Here is a 26,199-nt window from a genome sequence, read left to right on the forward strand (position 1 = left end):
ACTGAGCAAAACCGTGCCGCAGGTGTTGTTTACCGAAAAAATACAAAGAATCAGAGCCTGGTATTTGTCTAGTATTGGGATTACAGAGTAGCAATGGGGTAATATTAACTCATCAATCTACCCCAAAAAACCAACTTACAGTTAAATATATTACGAATTGAGAGCTTAACATATCAAAAGTTCAGAAATATCATACCGCTTCAAAAGAGTCACAGCCTATCAGTATAAAGGAAGAATATAAAACTATTTTATTGACCACTGTTCACCAGTATTTACAATAAAGTAAACAATATACAGTCTGATAACATTCAAATTACTACAAAGTTAGTTTTCACCCGGTCTTCTTGTGACCAAGTGATCCCAAATACTAAAAAGAATGATTCTACAGCTTGAAAGAGCTAGGTTTGGGGAAAGAAGATACATGCACATCAAGAGTATAGAAGACTACAAAACATCTGTGAGTTTGTTTAGACATTCAGTATGATTCTGTAATAATTATGGAAGTTTATGAATGTTTTAGAAAAGCTTTTACCTACTATGGAGGAAGTAGTATCAAATGCTCTCTTGTGATAAATGAAACAAGTTGCGGAAAGCTTTCCTTTACTTGCTGTTGATGCAAAACATACTACTTCAAAAAAATATCAAATTTGACTTCTTGTTAGAATGTATGCTTCTCACATTGCTAATAAATCAAATTTCAGGTTTTAATATTCATATATATAAAAAAGCAATGCAAACAATTATTGTGCTTCATCTTCCGGGCACGAATGCCAAGTTAGTCGCTCTTCATAAAAAGCGATTACGATCTGAGGACACTTCACGTTAGCTTCTTTGGCCAGCACGAGATCTGCCTCATCAGAGTCCTTCCTGATGTAGAAGAGAGTGGGATTTAAGAAAAATGCATAATCATTAATTCAGTAAATTTAGCAGCTCTTGAAAGGTCATAAATTCTGAAAAGAATGTCCGCTAGGAATCAGTTTTCAGTATACCTTTTGCTACAGCTACCAAGAATTTCCGTGCAAGGTTTCATAGCTGTATTTTCCTGTTTGAAAGGAAAATGCAATTCAAAGGGAACCATTTATACAGTTACTTATTGTAGTATGTAATGAAAGAAGTTTAAAAGTCCTAATTTTGTCTTTTAAGGCATAATCAAAACTTCGAAGTGAGACTTTTAAAAATCAATAGCATTAGTCTTAAGAGGTGGTATTTACATCCAAATTATATTTACTGTTTATGCAAGTAACTTGCTGTATTTCATACTGTTATTCTTGAGGCTGTCTTGGGGTAATAAAAAAACCCCAAAATTTCCAGTCTGACATGCTTCAGATTCCATTTTGGAGTGTATGCTGCCTTTCCAACTCAGTTTTGTGCATACATATTAATATTTACGTTTGTTGCCTACAATCAATTACAAAAAACTAACCAACTGTGACTAAACAAAAAAAAAAACAACTTCTGTACTTTTCCTTTGTATGTGATTTTGTCAATTATCACTACAGAAATGCAGACAGTCATGATTTGTATTTTGCAACTCTTCTAAGTCTCACATAAAATTTATAGAGAATTTGAAAAGGCAGAAGAGAGACAGATCTTCCACAGCACTAATCTCCAGCAGTCCAGGCACATCACATGACAAATCATTTCTCTGGAGAGCACCCAGTTTGACACCATTCAGAAAATTATACCCTTCTCAAAGGCTGTGTAAAGCTATCATTCCTCTCATCCCACCACTATAAGAAATCTGACCCCCAGCAAATGTTAATTCAATCTCTTGTATTCTTAACACTGGAAAAAAAAATGAATTTTATCCTACTTGTTTACTGAAGAGACACAAGAAGTCTTCCATCAACAACATAGCTAATGAAGCTGGTCTCCTCCTAACCTCCCAACAATGCAAACTCGCCCCATCGCTCTCCCCTCTTACTAGCCCGTAACAATAAACCTCTTCTTCATAGAATCATAGAATGGTTTGGGTTGGAAAGGACCTTAAAGGTCACCTTCTTCCAACCCCCCCGCCATGGACAGGGACACCTCCCACTAGACCAGGCTGCTCAAAGCCCCATTCAGCCTGGTCTTGAACACTTCCATGGATGGGGCATCCACAGCTTCTCTGGGCAACCTGTTCCAGTGTCTCACCACCCTCACAGTAAAGAATTTCTTCCTAATATCTAATCTAAATCTACCCTCTGTCAGTTTAAAAGTGTTTTCCCCTTGTCCTATTGCTACACTCCCTCATAAAGAGTTCCTCCCCATCTTCCTGTAAGTGCCCTTTAAGTACTGGGAGGCTGCTGTAAGGTCTCCTTGGAGCCTTCTCTTGTCCATGCTGAAAAACCCCAACTCCCTCAGCCTTCATATTGTTTGTTCTTCATCTCAACCTCAGCCTCCTCCACTAGTTCGTTCCAATTCTCTATCCACTTTGTTGCATGCAGAACAGCTGGCACTACAGTTGGTTAAAAGACTGGCTATCCAGCAGCTGGCTTCGGCTTATTGAAACACATTAAGCTGGAGTTCTGCCTGACGTTCCCTCAGCAAGAACACTACTGAGATCCAGCTTTTCCATACAAACGCCAATTTTTCCATATGTTATCAGAATTTACCTTTCAGATTTCTACTTCTGTAAAACTGAACCAATAGAAGTTAACGTTATTTTGGTTTTGGAAGGAAGAGGGAATAAGTACTGACTATACAAGCTTTCTTTTTCTAAGAATACAAGGTTAATAAGGAGATCACCAGCTGCCTTACTCCTGAAATGAAGTTGGCTCATTAGCCTAAGTGCAACTGCCTGCCCTCCCTTAATATGGACAAGAACTGTGCATGCAAGACTTACCATTTCATGAGGAACATAAGCTCTCCACTGCTATCCGTAGCCCCAATTATCCGCTCAGGATCAAGACCCCTTGCAAACCCTCTTGGTTTATCAACCTATTGAGTAAGTTAGAAGATTGTTATCTAGTTTAAGATAAAAATCTGTTTTGGCACTAGAGCTAGACATACACATTCTTGTGTGTGTGACTGTGTGTATATATGCATACACACACGTATATCAGAATAAAAAAAAAGCCTTACATAATTATATAAGCTATAATTACATATAATTGTCTAAAGATTACATTAATTTTATTTTTTCATGACTGATCTTCAGGCCAAGTCCTTTAGATGTACAGTAACAATGAAGGAATTTTATATCAATATTTCTAGCATTTATTTCTGAAAACTCAATAGATGAAACAAGTGACCTAAAAATCCTCATAACAGATAAACAAGCAAGCATGGCCAGTAAAAGCAACAAAAGAGGCAAAGCAAAAATGCACTCCCAGAAGTGGGAAAAACACATCCTTTTCAGCAAAACAACAGGCTTGGGTTGGCTTAAGCCAACCATGACACCACACCCTTGGGGAGTACCTCAAGTGGTATTATCATGGAATATCGTGACTACTTCCTGTATTAGTTCCTCTAGGTTCACAATATCCTTTTTGAGACGGTGTCCACTACCGTATCAGACAAAGCCACACAACTGACTTTATATAGAAACTAAAATATTCTTTGTATTATTCATCAGCTATTCCTTCTGATGCCTTCCAACTTTTTAGACAGTAATCACACACCCAACAGCTGTCTTCAGTAAACCACTGACATTACCAACCAGTTTCATTTCAAAATGCTAGTTTGAAAGTTTATAGAGAAAAATGTGAATTATTGAACACATTATTATATATGCATTATTTTGTACTTATCAGCACTAAATTTGTCATGTTGTTCATTCATTTAAATTGTATGAGAAATCCAGGTCTTTAAGAAAAGGTAGGCTTTCTTCAGTCACCCTTTCTACTCCCTTCTCCACTATCATGTCTGGTCCTAATCTAAATATCTGCATGGTCTTCACATTCTGCCATCTTGCCACTCATCTATTCAAAATCTTATTCTAAATACGAAAGCCAAAACAGAACTTCATCTTTGTTCCATTCATGAACGTTTTGCTCTTATACAAACTGACTGCTTAATATCATTCATTACTAACTCTTAACTTCTTAACCAAAATCTTACTTTCAGTTATTCAGTAAGCATCTTGAGACAATGCAAGAACTTTTAGTCATTATGTCAATCAATCTTTTACCCACCATTTGGACAGTCTCGTTAACCACCATAAATGATTACCCTTTTCAAACCACAGTTCCAGATGCTATGCAATTTTTACAGTTTTAAACACATGTTTGGTCTCATTCTCAGAGTCACAACAGGATTTTTTGGGGGGATGGGGATGGAGAGGTAGGGAAGAGACAGGAAAAACAAAGTCTGGCACATGAACATATACTTACAGAATCACGCTTTTTCTTTGATTTACTATCATCAGATTCACTATCTGACAAAGACTTTCTTTTGGCGCCATCTGTTTTTTCTTTACCAGCTTTCTGAGAGTTCAGAAAAGCTTCGATTAGCTCTGGACAGTCTAAGTTTTCTTCAGGTTCCCATGTGTTGTCAGCACTGAAACAAACACACATTTATATAAAACCAGGAAAAGAAGAAAAACATAAAACTAGCCACATGGCTCACCTTAAGTAAGTTAGTTTTTTTGTCATTATGTAAGGCATGTTTCTTAAATTTACGGATGCTTATCTTGCCATCTTTATTAACTTTTGCGTGCTACATTTGATGACTGAAAGAAGCATGCTCTGCTAACTGTTGAAAACCAATGTTCTTAAAGTGGAGATACAGAATAAGCAGCTCCATTAATTCCTATGATCTGGGTGGAATCACCGGAGTTAAAACAAGCAATCCTCACCCTACCAAAACCTACCTATTCATTTAAACTGACTCCCTTCCATGGTTCCTCTAAAGATTGTTCACGCAAACAAACCATATGATATGAGCACTAAGATTTATGGAGAACAGAATGTACACAACACTTACTACAAAAAGTGTAAGTCTATATGTCTAAGCTTCTATATACAAGGAATGCTCTCAAAAGTTGTCTCCGAGGAGTGAGATCAACTATACCTAGAACTATCTCCCTCCTTCAGTTGACTACAGGAGGGAACAAAGAAAGGTTCCACGTCCAGAGGTGGGCACTGCAAATGTTCCATTGAGCGTGGATTTTGTTAACTAAAATTTTAAGAAGCCCATGAATGTTCCTTACAACAACTAAGCACCTCATTAGAAGTCCTCATGCACAAATACTGCCATAGCGCCACTGCACAAGCAGGAGGCCTATATTTTTTACATATTTTTACAAGTTCAAATCAGACCCTCGAATACTAAACACATTGTGTTTTGTGTTTATGCACTTATCACTACACAAATTTCAGGTGCTAGAATGCAGAATGTTGCAATACAATCACTTTGGGAGGTACGCAACAATTAGACTGCATATGTAACTACTTATGTCCAAATGCTAGATGCATCACCTTTTTTCAGCCAGTAATCTTCCAGAAAGTGTCACGGGAGGGAGGGAGGGCAAAGGCACAAATATGTGCCTTCTTTAACAATCAACTTTTTAAGTCCACTGTATGATTTTCTTGTGCTTCTGTAAGTCCTGGGAAAGAGACTCAAAAGATACCTTTCAGGTATGCCTAATGAAGGCAACCACGCCACAGAATTCCTTATGCAAATTCATCTAATTTGAGAGCAGTTCAGAAAAGTGAATAATAAGCCAACGATCTGCTTCAAATTCATCGCTTCAGAGCTGCCTACAATTTAAATCCCTGCAAAATTTCTTACTCAGAAGTAACATTCATTTCACCATATATATAACAACTGTCAGTTCAGCTTACCTTGATAGATACTGACACAAGCTAAATCAAAGAACAGTGGTAAAAGAATGATCACTAAGGACTTGGTAAAAGTCTTGGAACATTTTATGTAGCACAAATGCTAAGCCACGTATCTTCTATTTTATTTTCATACTTGACTGCCCAACTTGAATATGCATTTATGGATGTCCTTCCCTTGAGGTTCTTTAAAACGTATCCCCATCATCCAATCCTCTCTCTGCATAGTTATTTCAAATAAATGGTTAATATTTAGCATTCTATCAGAATAAAAAATAGGTAATGCCTTACTCCGTAAATCCTTTCCACTTCAAGTAGTATTCCACCTTTCCATTTACAACACGTCTGTCCAGGACTTTCTCCACAACAAATTCTTCAGGCTCTGCCTCTTCAACTTTTTTGCCTTTTCCATTCTGTTTCTTTCCCATTTTGTGCTACAAAAGAAATTCAGAATAACATTATTCATTCTTTTGCTTTACACAGTTACTTCACTGGCGAAATCCAACTTTGCTCAGTAAACAGCAAAGAATCATGTACTTATTCACACTAAAGCCAGAAGCTCAGACTCCTTTTACATTAGTGCATGTGGTCAGGTAACCTGAGCAAGACATGGTAATGTTTTGGGTTTTTTTCAGTTGCTTAATGAGATACCCAACACCAGTTTTTAAAAAGGTGAAATATTTTTGTCCATATACCGACTGCCTCTACTCCCCTTATAAATTAAATTCTCAGTGCTACATGCTCAAAAATTTATGAAGCTTCTAAAAGTTAACTCTATGCCCGTGAAAAGGCAGACGGCAAGAAACAGCATAAGGCAGAAGTAAAGAAAAGTAATAAGGGAACTGTGAAAATGCATAAAATAGAAAAGGGATGGTACTCAAAAAAAGGTGGTTACTGCCTTTTCCAAAAAACATGGAGAAGCTGATGGGAGCAAAGTTTATGAAGTATTGCTACAATAAGCAAAATACTCAATAATAACCCGTAACTACTGAATCGGATGCATGCTAGGAGCATTCCATTACTGCAGTCCCTTCTCATTCTTAGCCACGCACCGATGTAACTTACATTCAAACAGATGTCACAAAGGTGCAAAAATTTAAGACAGCTACACTTAAGTACAGCACTTAACACGTAAATGAAATTTTGCTAACTTAAAAAACTTTCAAGTGTTTTAAGTTTACATTTGATACTTCAAATAATATTATTTATGTTCTTAAAATAAATATTACATCCACATCATCCTCAAGGCATTCCCAGTTTAATAAGGCACAATTAAATAGTAATAGAAGGACACATTTCAGAATTTCCTTGTTCGTAATCTTAAAAAGGTTGGAACAAGCCTATCACGTTGTCATATCACATTTCTGGAGCACTAACAGACTAAAAGCAGTTTGCTTGCCATTTTGGACTGCACCTTATAAGGAAATTGTTAAAGTGGCAGCCATAAACTAATGGGAACAGTATTAAGCTCCTAAAACATACAGTCATGCAGCACCCTAAATCAAAGTGGACAGAACTAATTCCCCACTAACGCATTTCCTACAGAGCAGAAAGCAGACAAGCAAAAATCACAGGGAACCCCGATTTGCTTCATGGCCTTTTTCTAGTCCTCTCTAGAACTAATGTGGGTTAGTTTGAAAATACTGCAAAGCAATTTTGAAACTATCAAATTTTTAGACTTCATAGAATTTTGTCTTGATGTGGTAAAAGGTTAAAAAAAAAAAAAACGTATGTTAGACATAAGAACTGCCTTCTTTTTGTAAACTGAAAATTTGAAGCAATTTTCTTTCCAAAGCCCTGTCTTTGTCCCCCTTATTTTTCATAATTTTTCCCTCCCTCCACAAAATAATTTCACTCTATTAGCAATAGATAAATTGAAGGTGCAAACAATGAAGAGAAGGTAAAGTTCAAGTTTCTCTTTCAAAGAGCAAGTTTCTCTACATGATTATATCTCATGTGACATTTGTTTTGATTTGGAAGCATAGAAGAGAGATTATCTAAAACAGAGCATGTATTTTCAATTAGATTTTAACTGCCTGCATATCCCAGGTGTATTTTGACCACAGCATTCATGACTGAAAAGCATCAGCTTAAGCACACTGGCTTTTTTTGCCTCCACGGGAAGAAGAATGTAAAACTGAAATTGAAGGAAAATAAAAACATGAAGATGTCCAACGCTTCTATGAGGGCAGCTTCTTTCAAGAAATGGAAGTGTGAAAAAATAGAAAGGGGTAGAGATGAGGAAAACAAACAAAAAAAAAAACCAAAAGAAGAAGCAGGGCGGGGGGGAAAAAAGATACAGACTCACTATACCATAGTAATAACATTATAATTACTGGTGATGAGGCAAGCAGGCTACAAGTGGGGAACATCTCCATCTGTGTTCTCCGTTGGTCTAAAATTCTTTGATTCAGTGGAAGATTGTTTTCTGGTACTCTTTTCGGCTTCACTAATTCTTGTCACTTAAAGATAAATGTTTTGGATTTCTGTATCAAAGCAACAACTTCTTTTTACTTTCTAAGACTTAAGTATCTATATAATCTTCCACACAAGAAAATTAATGTCATGGGGGTCTGTATTTTTTTCTTGAAGTGCAGTAAGAAAAATCGAGAATATGTTGCTTTTTGTTTGAAATATTAGAGATTTAATTAGGTCTTGTGTGCATCAGCACTGCTTTCCAAACTCTTGAGCCTTTCCAGCCTATTAAAATAATACTTGATTGCAGAGCCTGCAGAAACACTGAACATTTGTTAAAAACCTGTACATACTGAGATTACACAAGCCAATGAAAATCTCAACCATGTGAATGTGGTACCTGACTGAAGTTAAGGGGTACTAAATGTCCACTAGACCTCTGAAGCTGCCTTCTCTGCACGTTGTAAGCTGTAACTTCGGCATTTGACCACTGAATGCTCACTATGGCTCGTTTCCCTTTCTGCATTCAGAAGTCACATATGACAGATGCAGATCTGTGGATAATCACTCTTTCTTTGAGGGGTAAGATTAAAACACTGATGTGACACTGTGGTGACAGGTTTTAACATACGAGAGGTAACAAAATCGGAATTACAGTTCCAGAGATACACTATCCCTTAATACATTTAGGTTTTGCATGCAAATACATAATGAAGCAGAATTAGTTATGGTTCCCATGGGAACCATAACTGATTTTCCTGACCTGTTCAGCAAAATTCTCAACAACATCAAAAGATTAAAAATACTGCATTCACAGATTCTTTCCTCTCCCTAAGGCACCCCCTCCCTGGGCTGGCTAACTCCTTCTCTTCCTCAAATTAGAGAAAAGTGGGCAATCATTTACTAACAGCAAGTTCAGACATTCACCTTGGTGAAATCTTTTAAAATAGCTGGTTATTGTTACAATATAAAGGAAGGACTCCATTGCACTTACAAGCCAGGAGTTAATACCAATTTTTACTACATCTCGATCTGGGTCAAACACTGATCATTTCAGTGAAGTTAAGAACAGGCCCTTTGACTGCATTATAAATCAGTTGTTCTGCTACCCAAATTTTGAACTGTAACACATGTATTTTTGCTTATTTCCCCGCCTCAACCTCAGATGCATCTCATCCTACACTTTTCCAGTTCTGCCTTTCAAAAAACTATGTGTCATTATTAGTCGAATGGTAACCAGCAACCAACTGCCCTTAGAAGTCCATATTTTAACGTCAAGCAAAGCTTTACAGGACTTGAGATCCATGAATGCATCATTAAAACCGTCCAGGAGGGGTTGACATCTGATAATCTCTGCTCCTATGAAATTCAAAGAAACTGTTATTTGTTTAAAATAATTTCAAAAGGCATCTTAACTACGCCACATCATTTCCCAATAATGTTATTTTTCATCTGTAAAAACTACCTTTTCTCAGGCAATTAGTTTTCCCCAAATACACTGGGAGAAATTAAATGAATACGTGATTTGGACTTTATCTTTTACATATATGATGAATTACATGGCGTGCTGAAAGGAGGCTAAAAAAATCCTTAGTGTTTTCTACTGTAGGACAGATGAAATAGTGCAGAGTCCTTTAATATTTATTTTTTCCCAACAAGTCTCATTAGAAATGGCAGATTTATTAAAGCCAAAGACAATGTCCTTTCTAGTAGCCTTACTTTCTGGATCTGAAATTTTGGTCAGAATAATGCTGGGGAGGGGAGATGTGGATGTATCTTTTAAATGGAGATGCCAAGTTATAAGTTTGAAGAAAAATATGTTGATTAAATCCTTATATACTTTAGGTGTGCATGAACTTACCAATGTAGTTTTATTGGAGGCCATTTTTATTGCAGACTTGCAGAGCTTTTACTAGAAAAATGCATGACAATTAAAAGGAAGTTTACGTTACTCAAAGAAAGGCATCCCAATACAAGCATGGTCCTTGTTCCAACCCCCATGTATTCATTGCATATAACATTTCTAATACGGATTAAATCCAGAACAAAAAGTAGGTTACTACTTTGTCCGGCATAACCCAGTAACACACCATTACGCTAGCCAGGACAAACGATACTGACAAAGCGGTATATAGGATTGAAAAAAGGTTTTTCCGAAGGCCTTCTAAGGCATAGAGATGTTTCTAGGGAAAAGGGGGAGGACCATCAGGGATGCTTATTTCCTTAAACCAAACAGAACAGGAGCTCAGATTCTAGCAGTTAATCGAGATATACCTAGGTATATTAACTGCGAATCTGGTGGGGAGCAGCTACATATCTGTGGTGTAATAATGAGCAACCCATTACTCTTACATTGTAGTAAATGCTTACAAACAGCAAATATTTATCTTAATGCAACTATAACGTTGCCTTCCGATTCTCAAGTTTGCAAGAATCAAGGTCCTAGAGCAACATTAACTCGGCTAAGCTGTACATGCTACATATTTAACCTACGCAAATGATGCTGAACACAATCTGTCCCCTTTTCCATGTCATTTCTCATACTGTCCACCTCCTGAGGCACGTATCGTCCCCGCCCCGCTGCAAACTACAGAACTGTTACAATTCCCCACACGCCTGGGGGACAAGGCAAAAGAGAAAGTCCTTCAAGGCCAGAAAACCGGCCTTCCTTCCTTCCGCCCCCCCACCCCACCCCCACCCCTCCTCCCCGGGGCTCGGCAATTCCCGCCCAATTCTCCCTCGACAGGGGAGGTGGATTCTGGCAGCCCCCCCAGGCGGCGGGGGGCAGGCGAGGTGGGAGAAGGGCAGCGCCAGCGCCCCAGCGCCGAGGGGCCTGGCTTGTCCCCGTTTGAAAGGCAGGAGAAAGGGGGAAAGAAACAACAATAATAATGATAAAAACAACAACAACAACAACAAAAACCCCGTACCACCACCACCCCCACCCCCACCCCCCCCCAGAAAATAACGGCAGCCCTGCGGAGGCCTGCTGGGGGAGGCTGCGCCTCGGGCCTGAGGCGGGCACATGAGGCCGGCGGGGACGCCCTGGGCGAGCTAACGGGACCGCCCCGATCGGCGACGGCCTGGGGAAGGGGACCCGCCGCTCCCGCACCGGGGCAGCCCCAGCCGCCAGGGCTCCTTCACACGCCGCCTCCCCCACCCCGCCACGTTTCCCCCGGGCCCGGCACACGCCGCCGCCGCCTCCTGGAGCCGGCAGGCCCCGGTGGCGGAGGCTGCCCCTCGGCGGTGGCGGGCTGGCTTTGTCTCCCGAGCGCCTCCGCCGCGCTGTGCCACTGCCCCCGCCCCCCAGCGCAGCCCTCCTTCCCCGCGGTAAAGCCCGCTCGCTCCGGGGCCCTCCCTCCGTGCAACCACCGGGGCCGCAGCCCCGCTCCGCCCGTTTACCCCCCGCCGCCAAGGAAGCGGCAGCCTATTGACCCGGGGGAAGTGGGGGGGGGGGGGGGGGGGGGGGCTGGCTGCGTCCCGCATCTCCCCGCAGGCGAGGCCCGCTCCGCGGGGGCGCAGAGGGAAGGGAGAGCCGGGGTGAGGGGGGAAAAGGAGGCGGCTGGAGAGAGAAAAGAGCGGGAGAGAGAGAAGGATACAGACTTCAATGGTGCCCAGCCGCTCGACTCCGCCGTCTCCTCCTCGCCCTCGCCCTGCGCGCACTGAGCAACGGCGACAACTGATGGGGGTTGAGGCGGGGGGTGGGGGAAGGAGGGCGGGGGTGGGTGGGGAGCGGCGGCGCGGCGCAGGGCGGGCGCGGCGGCGGCTGGCGGGGCTGGGCTGGGCTGAGCCGAGCAGTGCGCGCCGGCGGCTGACGGGGCACAGAGCGCAGGACGCCGCCGCCTACGCGCCAGCTGCAACCTCCGACCGTCGTCGCCGCCAGCCACAGGAGGGGGGCCAAGACGTCTCTCCAACGCGGGGCTAGCGCAGGACCGCGCCAGGCGTCCAAACGAAGGAAGATGCCTCGCGGCGACAGAGAAAGCGACTGGGTGAGCCGGCGGGCGGGGGGGAACGGGCCGGCAGCGCCCGGTAACTGCAGCCGCCATTATGGCCGCCGCCGCCATGAGGGCGCGTTGGGCCGGCGCGGACGCCGCCCGCCGCGGAGCGAGGCCCGCGGTCGGTGCGGGAGGGCGGCCCCGGCAAACTCCCCCTACGTCCCTTTCCCGGGAGCGGGAGCGCCGGGGTGGGTTTGAAGTTCGTCGCGGCGTGGCCCCGTTTGGAGCGCAGCCATTTCCCGCGTTGCGGCGGGGAGGCCTAGTCGTTAGCCAGGGGCTCGGGATGGGGGCTCGGAGACACTTTTATTAGTAGGGGAAGGGATTGGAGTCGGCTGGGGAGGCTTCGCTCCGGGTAGATCCGCGCTGGCTTTCCCCGGGAGCCGGGTGGGGGGGAAGAAGAAAAAGAGGGGGCGGGAATAAAGGAGCAGCTCTAGCGCCATTTCCCCGCTGCGCGGGGCGGCAGCACTCACCCTTTGTCGCGGGGCGTGCGGGGCCGCCGAAGAGCGGAGGCAGGGGAGGGAGGAGGGAAGGAGGAATGGAGCGCCGATGGCGGCGGTTGCGGGGCAGAGCGGAGTAGGCTGCGGCGGAGTCCGCTTCCCTCCGCTGGCTCCCCCGGTGTTCCCCCCACCCCGCTGTGTGCCGGCACTGGCGCCAAAATCTGGGTGGTTATCACTTCCTCCGGCCCGGGCGGAGGGGGAAGGGGACAGGCCGCCGACAACGGGGCGGGGGAAGAGATTTCGGGGGTACTCCCTGCCAGCACCACAGGTGGAGGGTAGCGCGGAGGGGGTGCGATACGAGGCCGCCTTGGTCTAATTATAACCCCTCGCTTTGAGCCTTCGGGGCCTTCGGCAATTTCCGGAAAATAAAAAAAAAAAAAAGGCGTCGCGGTGCTAGTCGTGATCGGGGCGGTGTCGGCTACGCTCGGGCACGTATCGCGAGTTTTTTCTGTTGGCGGAAATTGCCGAACGGGCTCGGGTAGTCGGAGGGCTGCGGCGTCCGTCTGGCCGGAAATTGCCGAGCGCCCTCCGAGCTGCGGCCCCGCCTGCTTCGGCAGGTTCCGGAAATTGCCGAAGCGAGACGAGTGGGCTCTCATTCCCCCTTCGGCTCTTTCCGGCGGCTGCCGAAGCGGATAAGCTCGACGACGACGGCTCCTTCGGCTCATTTCGGAGGCGGCCATTACTAACGGAGTTGATGATTTTTTTATTACGTGATAAATAGCACGTAGGGGCGTTATACAGAACTGCTGCCCCTGTGGAGATATTTAAGCTCCCGATTCGAGCGTTATTTTATTTTTTTAAACGAAAACCTCGGAAGCGAGCCTGGGGTGGAGGAGGAGGAGGGCGCTAGCGCTACGTGGAGCTGAATTTCAAATTACGTAACAGTTAAGGCAGCCATTACTGACCAGTTGTACGGTACTCTCGAGCAGGAAAACGTTAACCATGAAGAATATGGTACGTGAAAAGGGGAAATTCAGAGTTTGCTTTTAAGGAGGGCGGCACGTTTGGTTATGTGTAAGGAGTGATTGATTTTTATATATTTTTTTTTCCGGGTGTGGGGCGTTACGAGCGGGCTTGAGCCCCGGTCGGCGCAGGTCTGGCTGCCGCTGCCGGCCCCGTGGGGAGAGGGGCTGGATGTCTTTCGGCAGAGATAAGCGTTAGGAGCGGGGAGGAAGGTTCTGGAAGCGGCGGTTGGGGCTGGTGCGCAGCCCCAGGGAGGAAGGCGGAAGCCGCGGTAGCCGTGCATGGCGGGTGGCGAGCTCTTGCCGTACCCGTTAGCCCAGCTGCCGTGAAGGGCTGGAGGAGGGTGGGGGGCAACGCACGGCGATGGAGGTCAGTCCATGCGCCATGCGGGGAGTCGTCTTTGCCCTGCGAGATGCCGGCCGGCCGGGGCGGCGCTGCTGGTAATGGCGGTGGCGAGGGGGAGGGGTAAAATGGCGGCGCCGAGGCTCGCTGCTGCGGGAGGCCGTGAGGATCGCTCCGAGGGCGAGAAGGCGAGTACGGCGGGAGGGTCTGCAAGGCGGGCAGGCAGGCAGTTCTAGTCCTCTAGTATCTGCGGGGGCGGGAAAGAGCGCTTGCAGGCTCTTCCTGGTGCCGTGTGTGTGTAGGTGCATACTAGAAGCGGTTGGCAGCACTTGGTTTCTTTTTAGCCCGAGGACCCAGGTGTTATTTGTTTTTCCTTCTCTTTTTTTTTTTTTTTTTTTTTTTTTTTCCACCTGGGATCGGTGCTTCCAGAAGTTCTTTCCTTTCCCGCCGCATCTCCGTCCCTGGAGGCGACGGCTGCTTCTGGGCGCCATTTTCCCCTTCTAGCTGCGGGGGCCCCTGTTTTGCTGACATCCGCCACATGGCGGAGCCGGCACGGTAACCGCTTTGCTCCCGGTAACATCGGCTGGCGGGGGAAGGGGGAGCACCAGGCTGTTGAGATTGCGAAGCCCTGTAGAACGTATAGGGGCTAAAGGGGCGCTTGGATAGTGAGGGTAGAGAGAGCAGTGACTTTTTAGTTTGGGACCGGTGACCCTGGCTTTGCTTTTGGCGGGCCCAGCCATAGTAGTTCAGAGATGCCGCATTTTTCTTACTCGGGTTCTTAACGCCGCAGAAGTCTGTGGTCAGCCTGGGGTATTTGTGCACACGTTATGGCTATATGAAATACATTTCCTTGCTCTGATGATGAATTTTCCAGCAAACGGTAAGTAATTTTCCATCCTTTTGAAGTGTTGCTTTAAGCCGGTGAAGGAAGGCTTAAAATAAGCGCTAATTAAGATTTCCTCTTGCACCACAGAGTGTACTATGGAAATCTTGAAAGAGGTTTTTCTTCCGGCTTTTATGTTGTGGGCCTTGGCGGGGGTGGGTTGTATGTGTGGGGGCGTTGTTTTTGCCAAATGAGGATTTTCATCAAGATTCTGAAAGGGACTGGAATGATACTAATTTTTATCGTACGTTTTAAAGCTTCAGCATAAACTTAAGATGGTCAGAGCTCTCTGGACCCTGGAGATTAATGCTAGACTAACCAGAGCTTCTTAAAACTGACCTGTTTAAGTGTATATTTACACTGTGCGTGTATGAGTGGAACAACATGTTTATGATACTTTCACACAGTGGTTTTAATTGAAGAACTGGTAGTGAATTTTGTTACTCCCGGGTCCTGACGTGTGGTGCCTAGACGTTGTTCTGGGTAGGGCATAATTTGCTCGGTTCTCATATTTTTATAAGAATATAAAAGTGCATTATTAGATGCACGGCAATCAAGTATATAGGAAAAAGTGTCTTTTGTGGGCGTATGAAGCTAGCGAATAGTCCCTAGTCTTCAAGCAGAACTGAAGTAATTTGAAGGGAAGACTTTTTTGGCAGTATCGTTGCTTAAAATGATTTCTCTGCTAGCCTACTCAAATTATAAATGATGATACGATTTTGCAGCATATGACCTTTTAGTCCAAGTCTGGTGTGCAACATCCTTTCCTTTATTCCTTTTAAGAGGTGAGGTGAAAGGAAACTTGACGTTGAGTTGGCTGCTTTTAAACTCTTCTGTCTAATTTTGCTTGCCTGTACAAGGAGGAGACTACTAGTTTCCTCTTTGTTCCCTCAGAAGAAAAAATACTGGACAGCAGATTCCAAGTGTTCTTAAGAGACATTTAAACTGATCGTTCTCAAATACAGTATTGGGGGGGAGGGAGGGGGATTTTATAATGGTTGACATCCTTGTCAAACTGCAGTATCTCAGTTTGGTGATGCATTTTGAACAAAACCTGATTCTTAATGCCTACAGTAATTGTCTTCCTGTTACATGCATATCTGAAATCTTAAAATTTGTGGAAGGGGACTACTTTCTAGTGCATTTTAATTGTTGTGGTTTGACATGAAAATTGCAAAATTTATGATCTAGTGATGCTTTTGACTATAGAAAATTGCAATGCCTGCTTAGTATAAGAAGTTAGTATAAAAGTATTTTTTAAGCGGTCGAGGTTGGAAGGTTGTCCTTCCTGCTTTGGTATGATATCACATACAAAATAGTAAACGGTAATACCTTATTACTGGTTCTGTGGTTGTTTTTTAAATGATGTACTTGTCATCACAGCAGAAAGTTCTGCTGAACAAGTGCAGTGATAAATTCTCTGAAAGATAATGGAACAAAATCTTACCGAAAGCATAATTTATGTTGGTGAATACGTATGCAAAATATGTATTATTTGTATTTCTGTCATAAAGGGAATCCACTTAGTTTTGATACTGCTGCTGTTGAGGGTGGATAGGTTTACCGCTAATTCCAAAGGTGCAGGATCCCAGATTAATTTTACAGGTGCTCTGGCTTTCATTTATTTTAATAATTAATGAGAAAATATGAATCAGTGACCTGTTCTAGAACATCTTTAGCTGTATCTTCATTGTTTTGGTTGGTTTTTTTTAATGCCTTGGGTAAATAGCATGATAGTATTCATGTACAACAACATCCGCCAGAATGTTTTTTAAAAATAAATGGCAACTGGAATAGAATCAGACAGTATAAATTAATTTGTGTTCTCTGTAATGATAACTTTCGGTTTTGTTTTTATTTTACTTTTCTTTAAAAAGCCTCTCCTAAAGATCTTTGAGAAGACCATTCTGGAAGTCTTTGAGTGTGGCCCCTTGTTCTTAGTATTTGGAGGGACAGATGATGGGAAGAAGCACATTATTAAATCTGTATCATAAAAGTGTGCCCATAGAATTGCGTAAATTGCTTAATTTCATGAATAGTCCTAGAACATTTAGAAGGGCCAAGCCTAATTTTGAAAAAAATAGGTCTTACTGAAAGTTTTTGACTTCTGAAAGTTTTCTGCTGGTGCAGAAGGGGTATTGTTAATTATATTAATGTAATCTTCTTTTCTGTGATAGAGGGAAAAGGAGCAGTTCCGCAAACTGTTTATTGGCGGCTTAAGCTTTGAAACAACAGAGGAAAGCTTGAGGAGTTACTATGAGCAATGGGGAAAGCTTACAGACTGTGTGGTAAGTTTGGCATAGTAATACGCAATGATGGCACAGAATGTTTAGAAATTGCAAAAGTTGGGAGTTTATTTTCTGGGTAGCTTGATGAAAAGATGGAATATTAAGTTTTCTTAAGTATACAGTTGGTTGGTTTATACGTAATTCAGTCCACTGAAGCTGTGCGCAGACTTGCCCTTGCAAACTCTGGTGATAGATTTAGGGAGTATTCACAGTCTGTTTCCTGTAAAGTCTCCCAGGTTATCTCTAAACACTGATCTCACCAGTTTAAATTTTAAACTTGGGCTCCATTGGCTGAAGTGCATTAGGGAGTGCTTACACAGAGCCCTGTTACATCTGTGTGATTGGTAACGTTTGGCAGAAAGCTGATATCGGGGTAAGCAGCCTCAGTAAAGCTGGGAAGGGATGTCTTTGTCTTCCATTGTCACGTCTGGATGTAATGTTGGAAAAGACCCTCAAGATCAAGTCCAACCGTAAACCTAACACTGCCAAGTCCACCACTAAACCATGTCCTAAGCGCCACGTTTATACGTCTTTTAAAGATCTCCAAGGACGGTGACTCTTGCAGAAGTTCTTTCACCGAATTTGTTTCGGGAGCAGTAAATGCATATTTCATAACACAAATTTGAAGTCTGTGGTCTTCAGAAAGCTTAATTGAAATTATATCTTTGGTTCTCTTTTTTTTTTTTTTTTGAGAAAACGTATATAAATGTACATCACCAAGATAGCAGCGTTTCTGAGTTACAGCTAGAGTCTTAGAGGACAATGGTTTTAATTTTTGTGGCACCAAGCAGGTGCTGTTCATGTACTTATTCAGCATAACCTGCTACTTTATTATAACTGTGTTTTGAAATGAAATTAAGGCAAATGTAAATTAAGATTATGTATTTTCTCCAGATGTTGTTAGTGTTAAGCTTTACATGAGACAGGTAGAAATTGTTTAAATGTATTTATTATTTTTAGGTAATGAGGGATCCTGCAAGCAAAAGATCAAGGGGATTTGGTTTTGTAACATTCTCCTCCATGGCTGAAGTAGATGCAGCCATGGCTGCAAGACCTCACACGATTGATGGAAGGGTGGTTGAGCCTAAGAGAGCTGTGGCTAGAGAGGTAAGCATGGCTTTGAAAGCAGATACTTTTCATGCTTTGAAAAAGGAATCTCTGTTTTGGTCGGACAGTTATGCTTTGTTCTTGTTTGAAATTGCCTGGGTTTAAATTCTCTAGTTAAAAGCCCGTAGTTGAGGCACTTCTTCCCACGCTTTTGGTCTGTTAAATGACACTACTACAAAAATGTCTGTTACTACACTGAATTATTGAGTTACTCTGGTTGTAGAATCATGTCTGCGAGCGACGCAACTGGAGTCTGAAAGTACTGTTAGTGAAAACGTGTTGAATATCTGTAATTATGCAAATTCCAAACTAACTCTTCATTGGAACGCTTACTGTTACTAAACTTCCAATTAATAAACTCCTGTCAACCTCTCCTGGCTCTCTTCCAGGATCTTTTTTGGTATTTCCAAAAGGTATGTGACCAAAGTGACTAAAAATAGAGAATGCAGTAGGGAAGCTCTTCGTTTTTCCAGTGGTAGTGTGCAAAATAATTTAGGACTACTCTGGTTCTAGCCCCAGACATACTTGGTTTTAAACTTCAGGGTACAGATTAGGTGTGTGCAAAGGAATGCAGTGCACCTGGAAACTTCAGACAAGTTACTGTGGCACAGAGGTACTTGAGGAGCAAGTGCAGGTTCTAGCTGACTTCTCTTTACCATATTGTGGGAGCTCTGGGAGGATTTACCAGTTCAAGGTTGGACCCAGTTGTTTAATGCATTTGGACTGATGAACTGTAACTGAATGAGCTGTCCCCGAGGTCAAGGGAAATTGTAACCATGGGTACCCCTGTTAGCTATCCCAGTTTTTCCCCATACCCTGCGGAATGCAGGGTTGGTTAACATTTGGGAGAAGGTAATTAGAACAGCATACGTCCACACTGTTCCTACACACAAAGCTATTGCTAAGCTTGAGGAGTAAGTCATTCCTACCTAGTACAGCAGCTTGGATATCATGTTCAAAGTGTCAGAGTAACCCATGAATATAAGGAGTTGTCTTCATATTTTGAATAGGGCTTAAAATGCATAACTCTGGATTCGCTGAGGTTGAAGGGCCTTTGCTATTGATGCGAGTGGAATGTGGGCTTCACTGCTGTTAGGGAAATGGGCAGAGAAAGCTGACGTCTTTATTTCAATTATAAAAATAATACTGTAGTTTAAGTTATTAAATACTTGCCGTTCTTTCGAACAGTTGGATCTTACATTTTCTTTAAATATCTTCAAAGGCTTTTTCTTTACTTCTATGCGTGTCATAGCACTTTCATCTGTATCTTTTTCAGTGCTTTCAAGGGTTTGACATAAAGGAGGGGAGGAAAAACCTCCAAATTACCCCATGTTACTTCCCTCCCTGAAGGCGCCCCAAGTAAGGTTGCAGGGACATGCATCATAAGAGGGCTACCTCAGTGCTTGAAAAATCTTAGGTTTTGAGTATTCCATTCCTGAAATTGTGGTGAAATAGTGGTTTGTGAAGTTGATTTTCTTTGTGGTAATTTAAAGGATTCTTTTAACAGGAATCTGGAAAACCTGGTGCTCATGTTACTGTGAAAAAACTATTTGTTGGTGGTATTAAAGAGGACACCGAAGAGCACCACCTTCGTGACTACTTTGAGGAATATGGAAAAATCGACACTATTGAAATCATTACTGACAGACAGTCTGGTAAAAAGAGAGGGTTTGGATTTGTTACATTTGATGACCATGATCCTGTGGATAAAATTGTATGTAAGTAAGCTTCATTTCACTCTTCTGTTTGATAGTGCTAATCCTTGCAGTTATGGTAATTGTGTAAAGCTAAACTTGAGCTATTTGCTACGTCGTAGTTTGGTGAATTGTGCGGGAACATGTATTTTAAATAAGTACTGGCCTCTATGCTTAAAAATTGTAAAGTATTTTGGGTTTTTTAAATCGTAAGGAATTTGTATGGATTATTTTGGAAATCACATATTTTTTGGAAGCCTGATATTCTTATTTGTTACCAGATCAGTATTTAAACGTTGATGGTATTTTATTTGATGTGGTTACAGTGCAGAAGTATCACACCATCAATGGCCATAATGCAGAAGTAAGGAAAGCGCTCTCTAGACAGGAAATGCAGGAAGTTCAAAATTCTAGGAGTGGGAGAGGAGGTATGTACAAGTAATGGTTAATTGTTTGTGGTTGATTTTTGTGTTCGTTTTCCATGATCTCGCTGCTTATACGTGTTAAACTGTTATAGGGAACTTTGGTTTTGGTGATGCACGTGGAGGTGGTGGCAACTTTGGTCCAGGACCTGGCAGCAATTTCAGAGGGGGAGCCGGTAAGACAGGCATGTTTGTAGCTTTTTTTTTTTCCTTATTTATACTGTCTTTCTGGTTCTGGGTAACTTTGTGAGCTACTGCTGTTGAAATAAAATGCAGCTGTATGAGTTAGAGAATTTTGGGGAAAAATAATCTGCGAACCTCTTCTGTAGCATACAAATTGATTATGTGGATGTTCAGTAAAATGAACTGATTTTTTTTTTTTAAGGATTAACCTAAACTTAACAAATGTTGTAAGGAATCCAGAGATTTCTCATCTGTAATTCTATGCAGCACTTGCCTGACCTTTGCAGTGGAAGGGCTGCATACAAAATTAAAACTGGGTACCTCATAAATGCAAGAAAACAGAAGATGTAGAGCAGTGATTGCATGTGTTATTTCACATATGTTTTTCTAAATTCAAGTGTACATCTGCTTAATCAGTCTCTGAGATTTGGTCCTTAAGGTCATGAGGATTTGAGAATTCGCTTAGTTTGCTACAGATGAGTTGAAATACTTTGGGTTTTTTCTCCCAACAGATGGATATGGAAGTGGCCGTGGATTTGGTGACGGGTATAACGGCTATGGTGGAGGACCTGGAGGTTAGTTTACTGCGGTGGTGGTGGTTTTTCTCTCATACAGAAACATTTTTACGCACACTTAACATTTGTACAAAATTTATATTGGTTTATGTTAGTTTGGTTGGCTTTAAGAAGCACAGGTGGCTGTTGGCTCACGTTAAAACTTCATATGGCATATTTTATGGTTATTTCTCGGACAGCTATGTTTCTTCTTTAGAATAGCAGTATTTCTTAAATTTTCTGGAAAATCAAGATTTTAATTAAGCCTTTTAATTGAGGCTTTTTGGCAGTCTGGTGGGTTTTGGTCACAATTCAGTTAGGGTGGGAGTTGGTCTGTGCCTTGAAAAATAGCATTCATAGGAATTTCTTTACAAAACTCGTTCCCCTTTAGTCTTCTAAACAAAAATACTCTCTGATTCTCTATAATTTGATTGTCTTCTACACTGAAAAGTTTATTCTAAAGGATTGTATTGTCATAGGTGGCAACTTTGGTGGCAGTCCTGGTTATGGAGGAGGAAGAGGAGGATATGGTGGAGGAGGACCTGGATATGGCAACCAGGGTGGGGGCTATGGAGGTGGTTATGACAACTATGGAGGAGGTAACCTACTGGCTTGAAATGACCATGCATTTCATTTGTAAATTAGTGCAAGTCATTGGAGATTCGGGGAGGGGGAATGTTGTCTAAGGAAGCTCTTGTTTTCCACACGGTATGAAAAAGCAGTTCGTTGCGTACACTGCTGGAATACCTGTGCAATTTTGTACTTCATTCAAAATTCTAATAATAGATAACTTTGTGAGTGCCATATGTGTTTTAGCTCATGTAGATATTTCTCCATTTTTGTATTGATAATGCAGGCAATTATGGAAGTGGAAACTATAATGATTTTGGAAACTACAACCAGCAACCTTCAAATTACGGTCCAATGAAGAGTGGAAATTTTGGTGGTAGCAGGAACATGGGGGGACCATATGGTGGAGGTATTGTATATGTCCTGACCTGTCTTGGACCCGGAGTGGGTGGGCTTTAGTTTTTTGGAGAGGTGGAAGATGGGACAAGAGATAACTGGTTTGAACTAAAAGAGGATAGATTAAAATCAGAGGTAGGGAAGAAATTCTTTATGATGAGGGTGGTGAAACACTGGAGCAGGTTGCTCAGAGAATGTCCCATCCCTTGGAGGTGTTCGAGGTCAGGTTGGATGGAGCTTTGAGCAACCTGATCTAATGAAAGATAGCCCTGTCCATGGCAGGGGTGTTGGAACTAGATGACCTTTAAAGGTCTCTTCCAGTCCAAACCGTTCTATGATTCTAAGCTTGATATGTAGAAATTGTGTAACTTCTGCAATAGATGGACTGCAGTGCCCATGTTCTTTGGGCAAGTTGGCTACAATTTCTCATCTTGAGACTGTAAAGCTTGTCTTGGGGAAAATTATTGTTACTGTTTTTGAGAAGATAAACATCAAGATACTAACTTTTCCAAAATATTACTAAATGTTTAGCAGTTCCCAGTCGGTAAAGCTTTTAGCCAAGTTTCATGTTCTTTGCTATCAGCTCACATTATTTGTAGAGCCTAGTTAATGTCCACTAAACATGCTGGGATTTATCCCCCTCCTCCCCCGCACCCTGCCTTCTGTTGTAGTGTAATTTTTTTTCTGACACTTTTTGCTTTTTGTTGTCTAAATATTACTTAATATGGTGTGTAAACCTGGTGAAATGGAGACTGAAAATTGGAAGTCCTTTCTTGCATGGTTTAGCATGCAAATAAAGTCAGCCTTCACAGGCTCAACACAGTACAGTGTACCAAATTACGTGTGACACTGTTGAATTTTCTAAGATGTCCGTATGCAGTTCTTGTGGCAGTTCTTGGAGGTTATTTGGAGGAAGACAGTGAAATGTTGAAATCTTTGTATATGCCATCTCTGGAAATAAAGTGGATGTTAGTCTTCATACAGAATCAAAAGCGTTCCTAGACTTAAAAATGTACTGATGTGTAAGTGTTCTGGTTTTTGTCTTTCTGCAGGAAACTATGGTCCCGGGGGCAGTGGAGGAAGTGGTGGATATGGAGGGAGGAGCCGTTACTGAGTTTCTGCAAGCATGCCATGGGTAAGTATGTTTTTAAGTGTTAAAATTGCAGTGATTCTTGAGAGTAGCTGCAGGAGTTAAAAGCTTTTTAGGATGTTATCTTTCCTTTAAAAAATGGTTAGATGAATAATTTCATAACCTATTTTTTTACTCTTTACTTCTGTTGAAACAGGCTTCACTGTATAAATAGGAGAGGATGAGAGCCCAGAGGTAACAGAACAGCTTCAGGTTATCGAAATAACAATGTTAAGGAAACACTTATCTCAGTCATGCATAAATATGCAGTGATATGGCAGAAGACACCAGAGCAGATGCAGAGAGCCATTTTGTGAATGGATTTGGATTATTTAATAACATTACCTTACTGTGGAGGAAGGATTGTAAAAATGCCTTTGAGACAGTTTCTTAGCTTTTTAATTGTTGTTTCTTTCTAGTGGTCTTTGTAAGTGTAGAAGCATTCCTTTGATAATGTTAAATTTGTAAGTTTCAGGTGACATGTGAAACCTTTTTTAAGATTTTTCTCAAAGTTTTGAAAAGCTATTAGCCAGGATCATGGTGTAATAAGACATAACGTTTTCCTTTTAAAAATTTAAGTGCGTGTGTAGAGTTAAGAAGCTGTTGTACATTTATGATTTAATAAAATAATTCTAAAGGAAATATTGTGTAATTTTAGATTTTTTTTTTAATATTGTAAAATAAGGCAAGGAGTGGGTAGTATAAGGTCCCACAAATAATATAAAGCTATTGTTGTACATGTAAAATTAAATGCTGGTCAGAAAAAAGTATGTTGTCTGTAAATGATCAGGTTTAAAATATCTAGATAACTTAAGGGATATCTCTGCAAGGAGAAACACCTTTTTAGATCTTTTAGATGCTGCTTCTTCAATGGCAAGGAAAGGAAATATCCCCAGCGAGGTACTCTTCCAGGGACACAGGTCTAGTACAAGAGAACTCTTGAAAACGTCACTAAGTTCAGCCAGTCTTAAAAAGCTGCGCTGTATTTCTGCAAAGCTTTAACTACAGTAGTTTATAAGGATGCCAACGAAGGCTGAGGGTGTAGAGCAAAATAGTTCTAAGCTTCAGTTAAACTTCTTTAGGTAAGATCTTATTTACTTTTCCTTTCTTAATGTTCCAAAAATAAGAAACTAATATTGTATGACAGTATTCTTTCAGTATAGTGATTATCATTATGTAGTTTAACATAGCAATGAATTGAGTTAACAATTACAAATTGCAAAGAAATTTGTGAATCCTGTTTTCTTGTATTACTAAATTTATTACAAAGAAATTTTTGTTAATTTCAGCTACTTAACATATTTTTTTCCTACTGGAATCTAGCTATGATATGAACCCTGGACAAGCATAGACTGCTGCCACTGTACACTGCTACAGTTGAACAAATGAGACCTGCAAGTGTCCATTAGTAAAGCTTTGCAAGGGTTCCATCCCTGGTGTTGGTAGTTAAAATGGTAGGTCACAAGTTAATTAAATCATACAACTTTATTTTTGCATCCTGCAACATTTTATTTTTTCTTGGGAGTCTATGCATTATGGTGGTTGCAAGGTAATGCAATGAAGGTAGTTCTGTGCTGTTGAAAATGAACTCTGTTATGTGTCTTGTCTACTGTAATCGATTTTATATAACGCGTTTCATCCTGAAGGTTCCCAAGTAACTGTAGACTGTTTACGTGTAAGGAAAAAAATTGCACCACAGAATACATCTGCCTCTGTGAAGGAATGTGTCGTCCATTCTTTTAACAACTGCATAAGCAGTTCTTTAGGAGGGGAAGTGAAAACTTCAAATGAAACTGCAGGTGGTATTTCAGAAGTGTACAATGTAATTACGTAAATTGGAATTTGGCTAGAATGTCGAGGTTTCCACCATTTTTTATAGTTCTTGCAGCTAATAAACCTTAGTGCCAAATTCAGTCAGCCTTACTCTCACTGCATCCAATGTTTGCACCTCAAATTAATGAAAATTCATCAAGTTATGAGCTACTCAGAGTAAGGGTGGCATACTCTACTAGATTTGGTTTTTAAATAAAAATCAACAAAACCCACCAAAAAAAAAATCAAACCACAAAACCAAAAAAAATGCCCTAATTCAAAGTTCCATTGCCTTTAAAAGGCTACCCAGTGAAGAACGTGGACTCAGCTAACAAAAGTCCTGTTCCTTTTGTGTTAGACACACCATTGAACTGCTTATACTTCTTTTTTTTTAAAAATGGCTGAAGTTCCCCTATTGGTAATTTGGTTTAGACATATGTGATAAACATCTTCAGATACACTTTTTTTTTCTTTGGCAGGAAGGTGCCATGCTGCAGGTAACTAATGAAGAAGTGGTCAACCACAGAAACGCTTCAAGAAATAAGAAATTCTGTATCATCAGAAAATAGTTGTTTTTGCTGCCTTCATTAAAAATCTAGAGGTTAAATGAATACTGATAAAACATCACAATTAGTACAGCTCCCTGTAATGCTGGGTTTTTTTAAATTATAGTAATAATGTCTTGTAAACCTTTCGAATAAAATTCAGATTCGTTAGGACAAACAAATCACTAATGTTAAAATAGCAAACATTCTGTGAGTAGAAAGTTTAACTACATATTTTTATAACTTTCATAGCTTTAAAATAAAGTATTTTTTATACCAAAGTAGTTTTAGTGTAATGCTTAATAAAACTTAGTGTGTGTCTAACATTAAATAATGTTTATGTGCAGCTTTTAGACCCTTTCATGATTTGAAACATTCCATTTTGAGGTGGATTTAAAACAAAGTCAACTTGGCAAGTGTATTCACACAACTTGTGTCTCTGACCATAGGCATCTGTTCTCTGATGGGAGAAACAGTGCTACAAATTAAAAATGCTGTTCTCTTTGCTGTTGGACACAATTGCTTTAAAATAGCTTTTTGGCTGTGTTTTATATCATTTTATAAAATACCTCCTCCTTTCCTGTTAATGCAACTAACCACTTAAGACAGTCGGTCAAAATGTGGTAGGGCAATAGCTTTATC

The 26,199-nt window shown here is 41.5% G+C and overlaps 2 protein-coding genes across 16 annotated transcripts; one reads left to right on the top strand and one right to left on the bottom strand.

The window, feature by feature from the left end:
* Positions 1 to 225: 225 nt before the first annotated feature.
* CBX3 (chromobox 3) lies at positions 226 to 12,947 on the bottom strand. 5 transcript variants are annotated; one of them, XM_054192515.1, is made up of 6 exons: positions 11,781 to 11,881; positions 10,042 to 10,092; positions 6,057 to 6,199; positions 4,317 to 4,482; positions 2,828 to 2,922; positions 226 to 867 (listed from the first exon to the last, which is right to left on the bottom strand). In XM_054192515.1, the coding sequence occupies exons 2-6, from the start codon at positions 10,063 to 10,065 to the stop codon at positions 741 to 743; spliced, it is 555 nt and encodes a 184-aa protein (XP_054048490.1). In that variant the 5' UTR covers positions 10,066 to 10,092; positions 11,781 to 11,881; the 3' UTR covers positions 226 to 740. The 5 variants fall into 5 exon arrangements, with proteins under 5 accessions (XP_054048490.1, XP_054048491.1, XP_054048493.1 ...); XM_054192516.1 differs by lacking the exon at positions 11,781 to 11,881 and adding an exon at positions 10,674 to 10,844; XM_054192518.1 differs by lacking the exons at positions 10,042 to 10,092; positions 11,781 to 11,881 and adding an exon at positions 12,643 to 12,947.
* On the top strand, positions 11,969 to 25,838 carry HNRNPA2B1 (heterogeneous nuclear ribonucleoprotein A2/B1). Of its 11 annotated transcripts, XR_008465011.1 has the most exons (14): positions 13,733 to 14,162; positions 17,035 to 17,145; positions 18,106 to 18,252; positions 19,760 to 19,970; positions 20,273 to 20,374; positions 20,464 to 20,553; positions 21,064 to 21,126; positions 21,585 to 21,704; positions 21,962 to 22,084; positions 23,124 to 23,206; positions 23,358 to 23,395; positions 24,048 to 24,282; positions 24,524 to 24,654; positions 25,492 to 25,838. XR_008465011.1 is itself a non-coding variant. In XM_054192511.1 (11 exons), exons 1-10 carry the CDS (start codon positions 12,137 to 12,139, stop codon positions 23,183 to 23,185), a joined length of 1,059 nt encoding a protein of 352 aa, XP_054048486.1. In that variant the 5' UTR covers positions 11,969 to 12,136; the 3' UTR covers positions 23,186 to 23,206; positions 23,358 to 23,842. The 11 variants fall into 11 exon arrangements, 7 of the variants coding, with proteins under 7 accessions (XP_054048486.1, XP_054048487.1, XP_054048488.1 ...); XR_008465012.1 differs by lacking the exon at positions 23,358 to 23,395 and having other exon boundaries at positions 13,732 to 14,162; XR_008465010.1 differs by lacking the exon at positions 24,048 to 24,282.
* Positions 25,839 to 26,199: the final 361 nt, after the last annotated feature.

This window comes from Rissa tridactyla, chromosome 2 (genome assembly GCF_028500815.1).
Source record: "Rissa tridactyla isolate bRisTri1 chromosome 2, bRisTri1.patW.cur.20221130, whole genome shotgun sequence".
NCBI classification, from domain to species: domain Eukaryota; kingdom Metazoa; phylum Chordata; class Aves; order Charadriiformes; family Laridae; genus Rissa; species Rissa tridactyla.

What these genes read in the sequence shown, in the direction of transcription:
- CBX3 (XM_054192514.1), bottom strand. Translation starts at nt 8,143, where the DNA reads ATGGAGATGTTCCCCACTTGTAGCCTGCTTGCCTCATCACCA. An exon ending in GCCTGCTTGCCTCATCACCA is followed by an intron (nt 6,200 to 8,101) that starts GTAATTATAATG and finishes TTTCTTTTGTAG; the next exon opens with CACAAAATGGGAAAGAAACA. An exon ending in CTTATGTTCCTCATGAAATG is followed by an intron (nt 868 to 2,827) that starts GTAAGTCTTGCA and finishes CTTCTACATCAG; the next exon opens with GAAGGACTCTGATGAGGCAG.
- HNRNPA2B1 (XM_054192509.1), top strand. Translation starts at nt 14,010, where the DNA reads ATGCGCCATGCGGGGAGTCGTCTTTGCCCTGCGAGATGCCGGCCGGCC. An exon ending in CTATGGTGGAGGACCTGGAG is followed by an intron (nt 21,127 to 21,584) that starts GTTAGTTTACTG and finishes GTATTGTCATAG; the next exon opens with GTGGCAACTTTGGTGGCAGT. An exon ending in TTATGACAACTATGGAGGAG is followed by an intron (nt 21,705 to 21,961) that starts GTAACCTACTGG and finishes TTGATAATGCAG; the next exon opens with GCAATTATGGAAGTGGAAAC.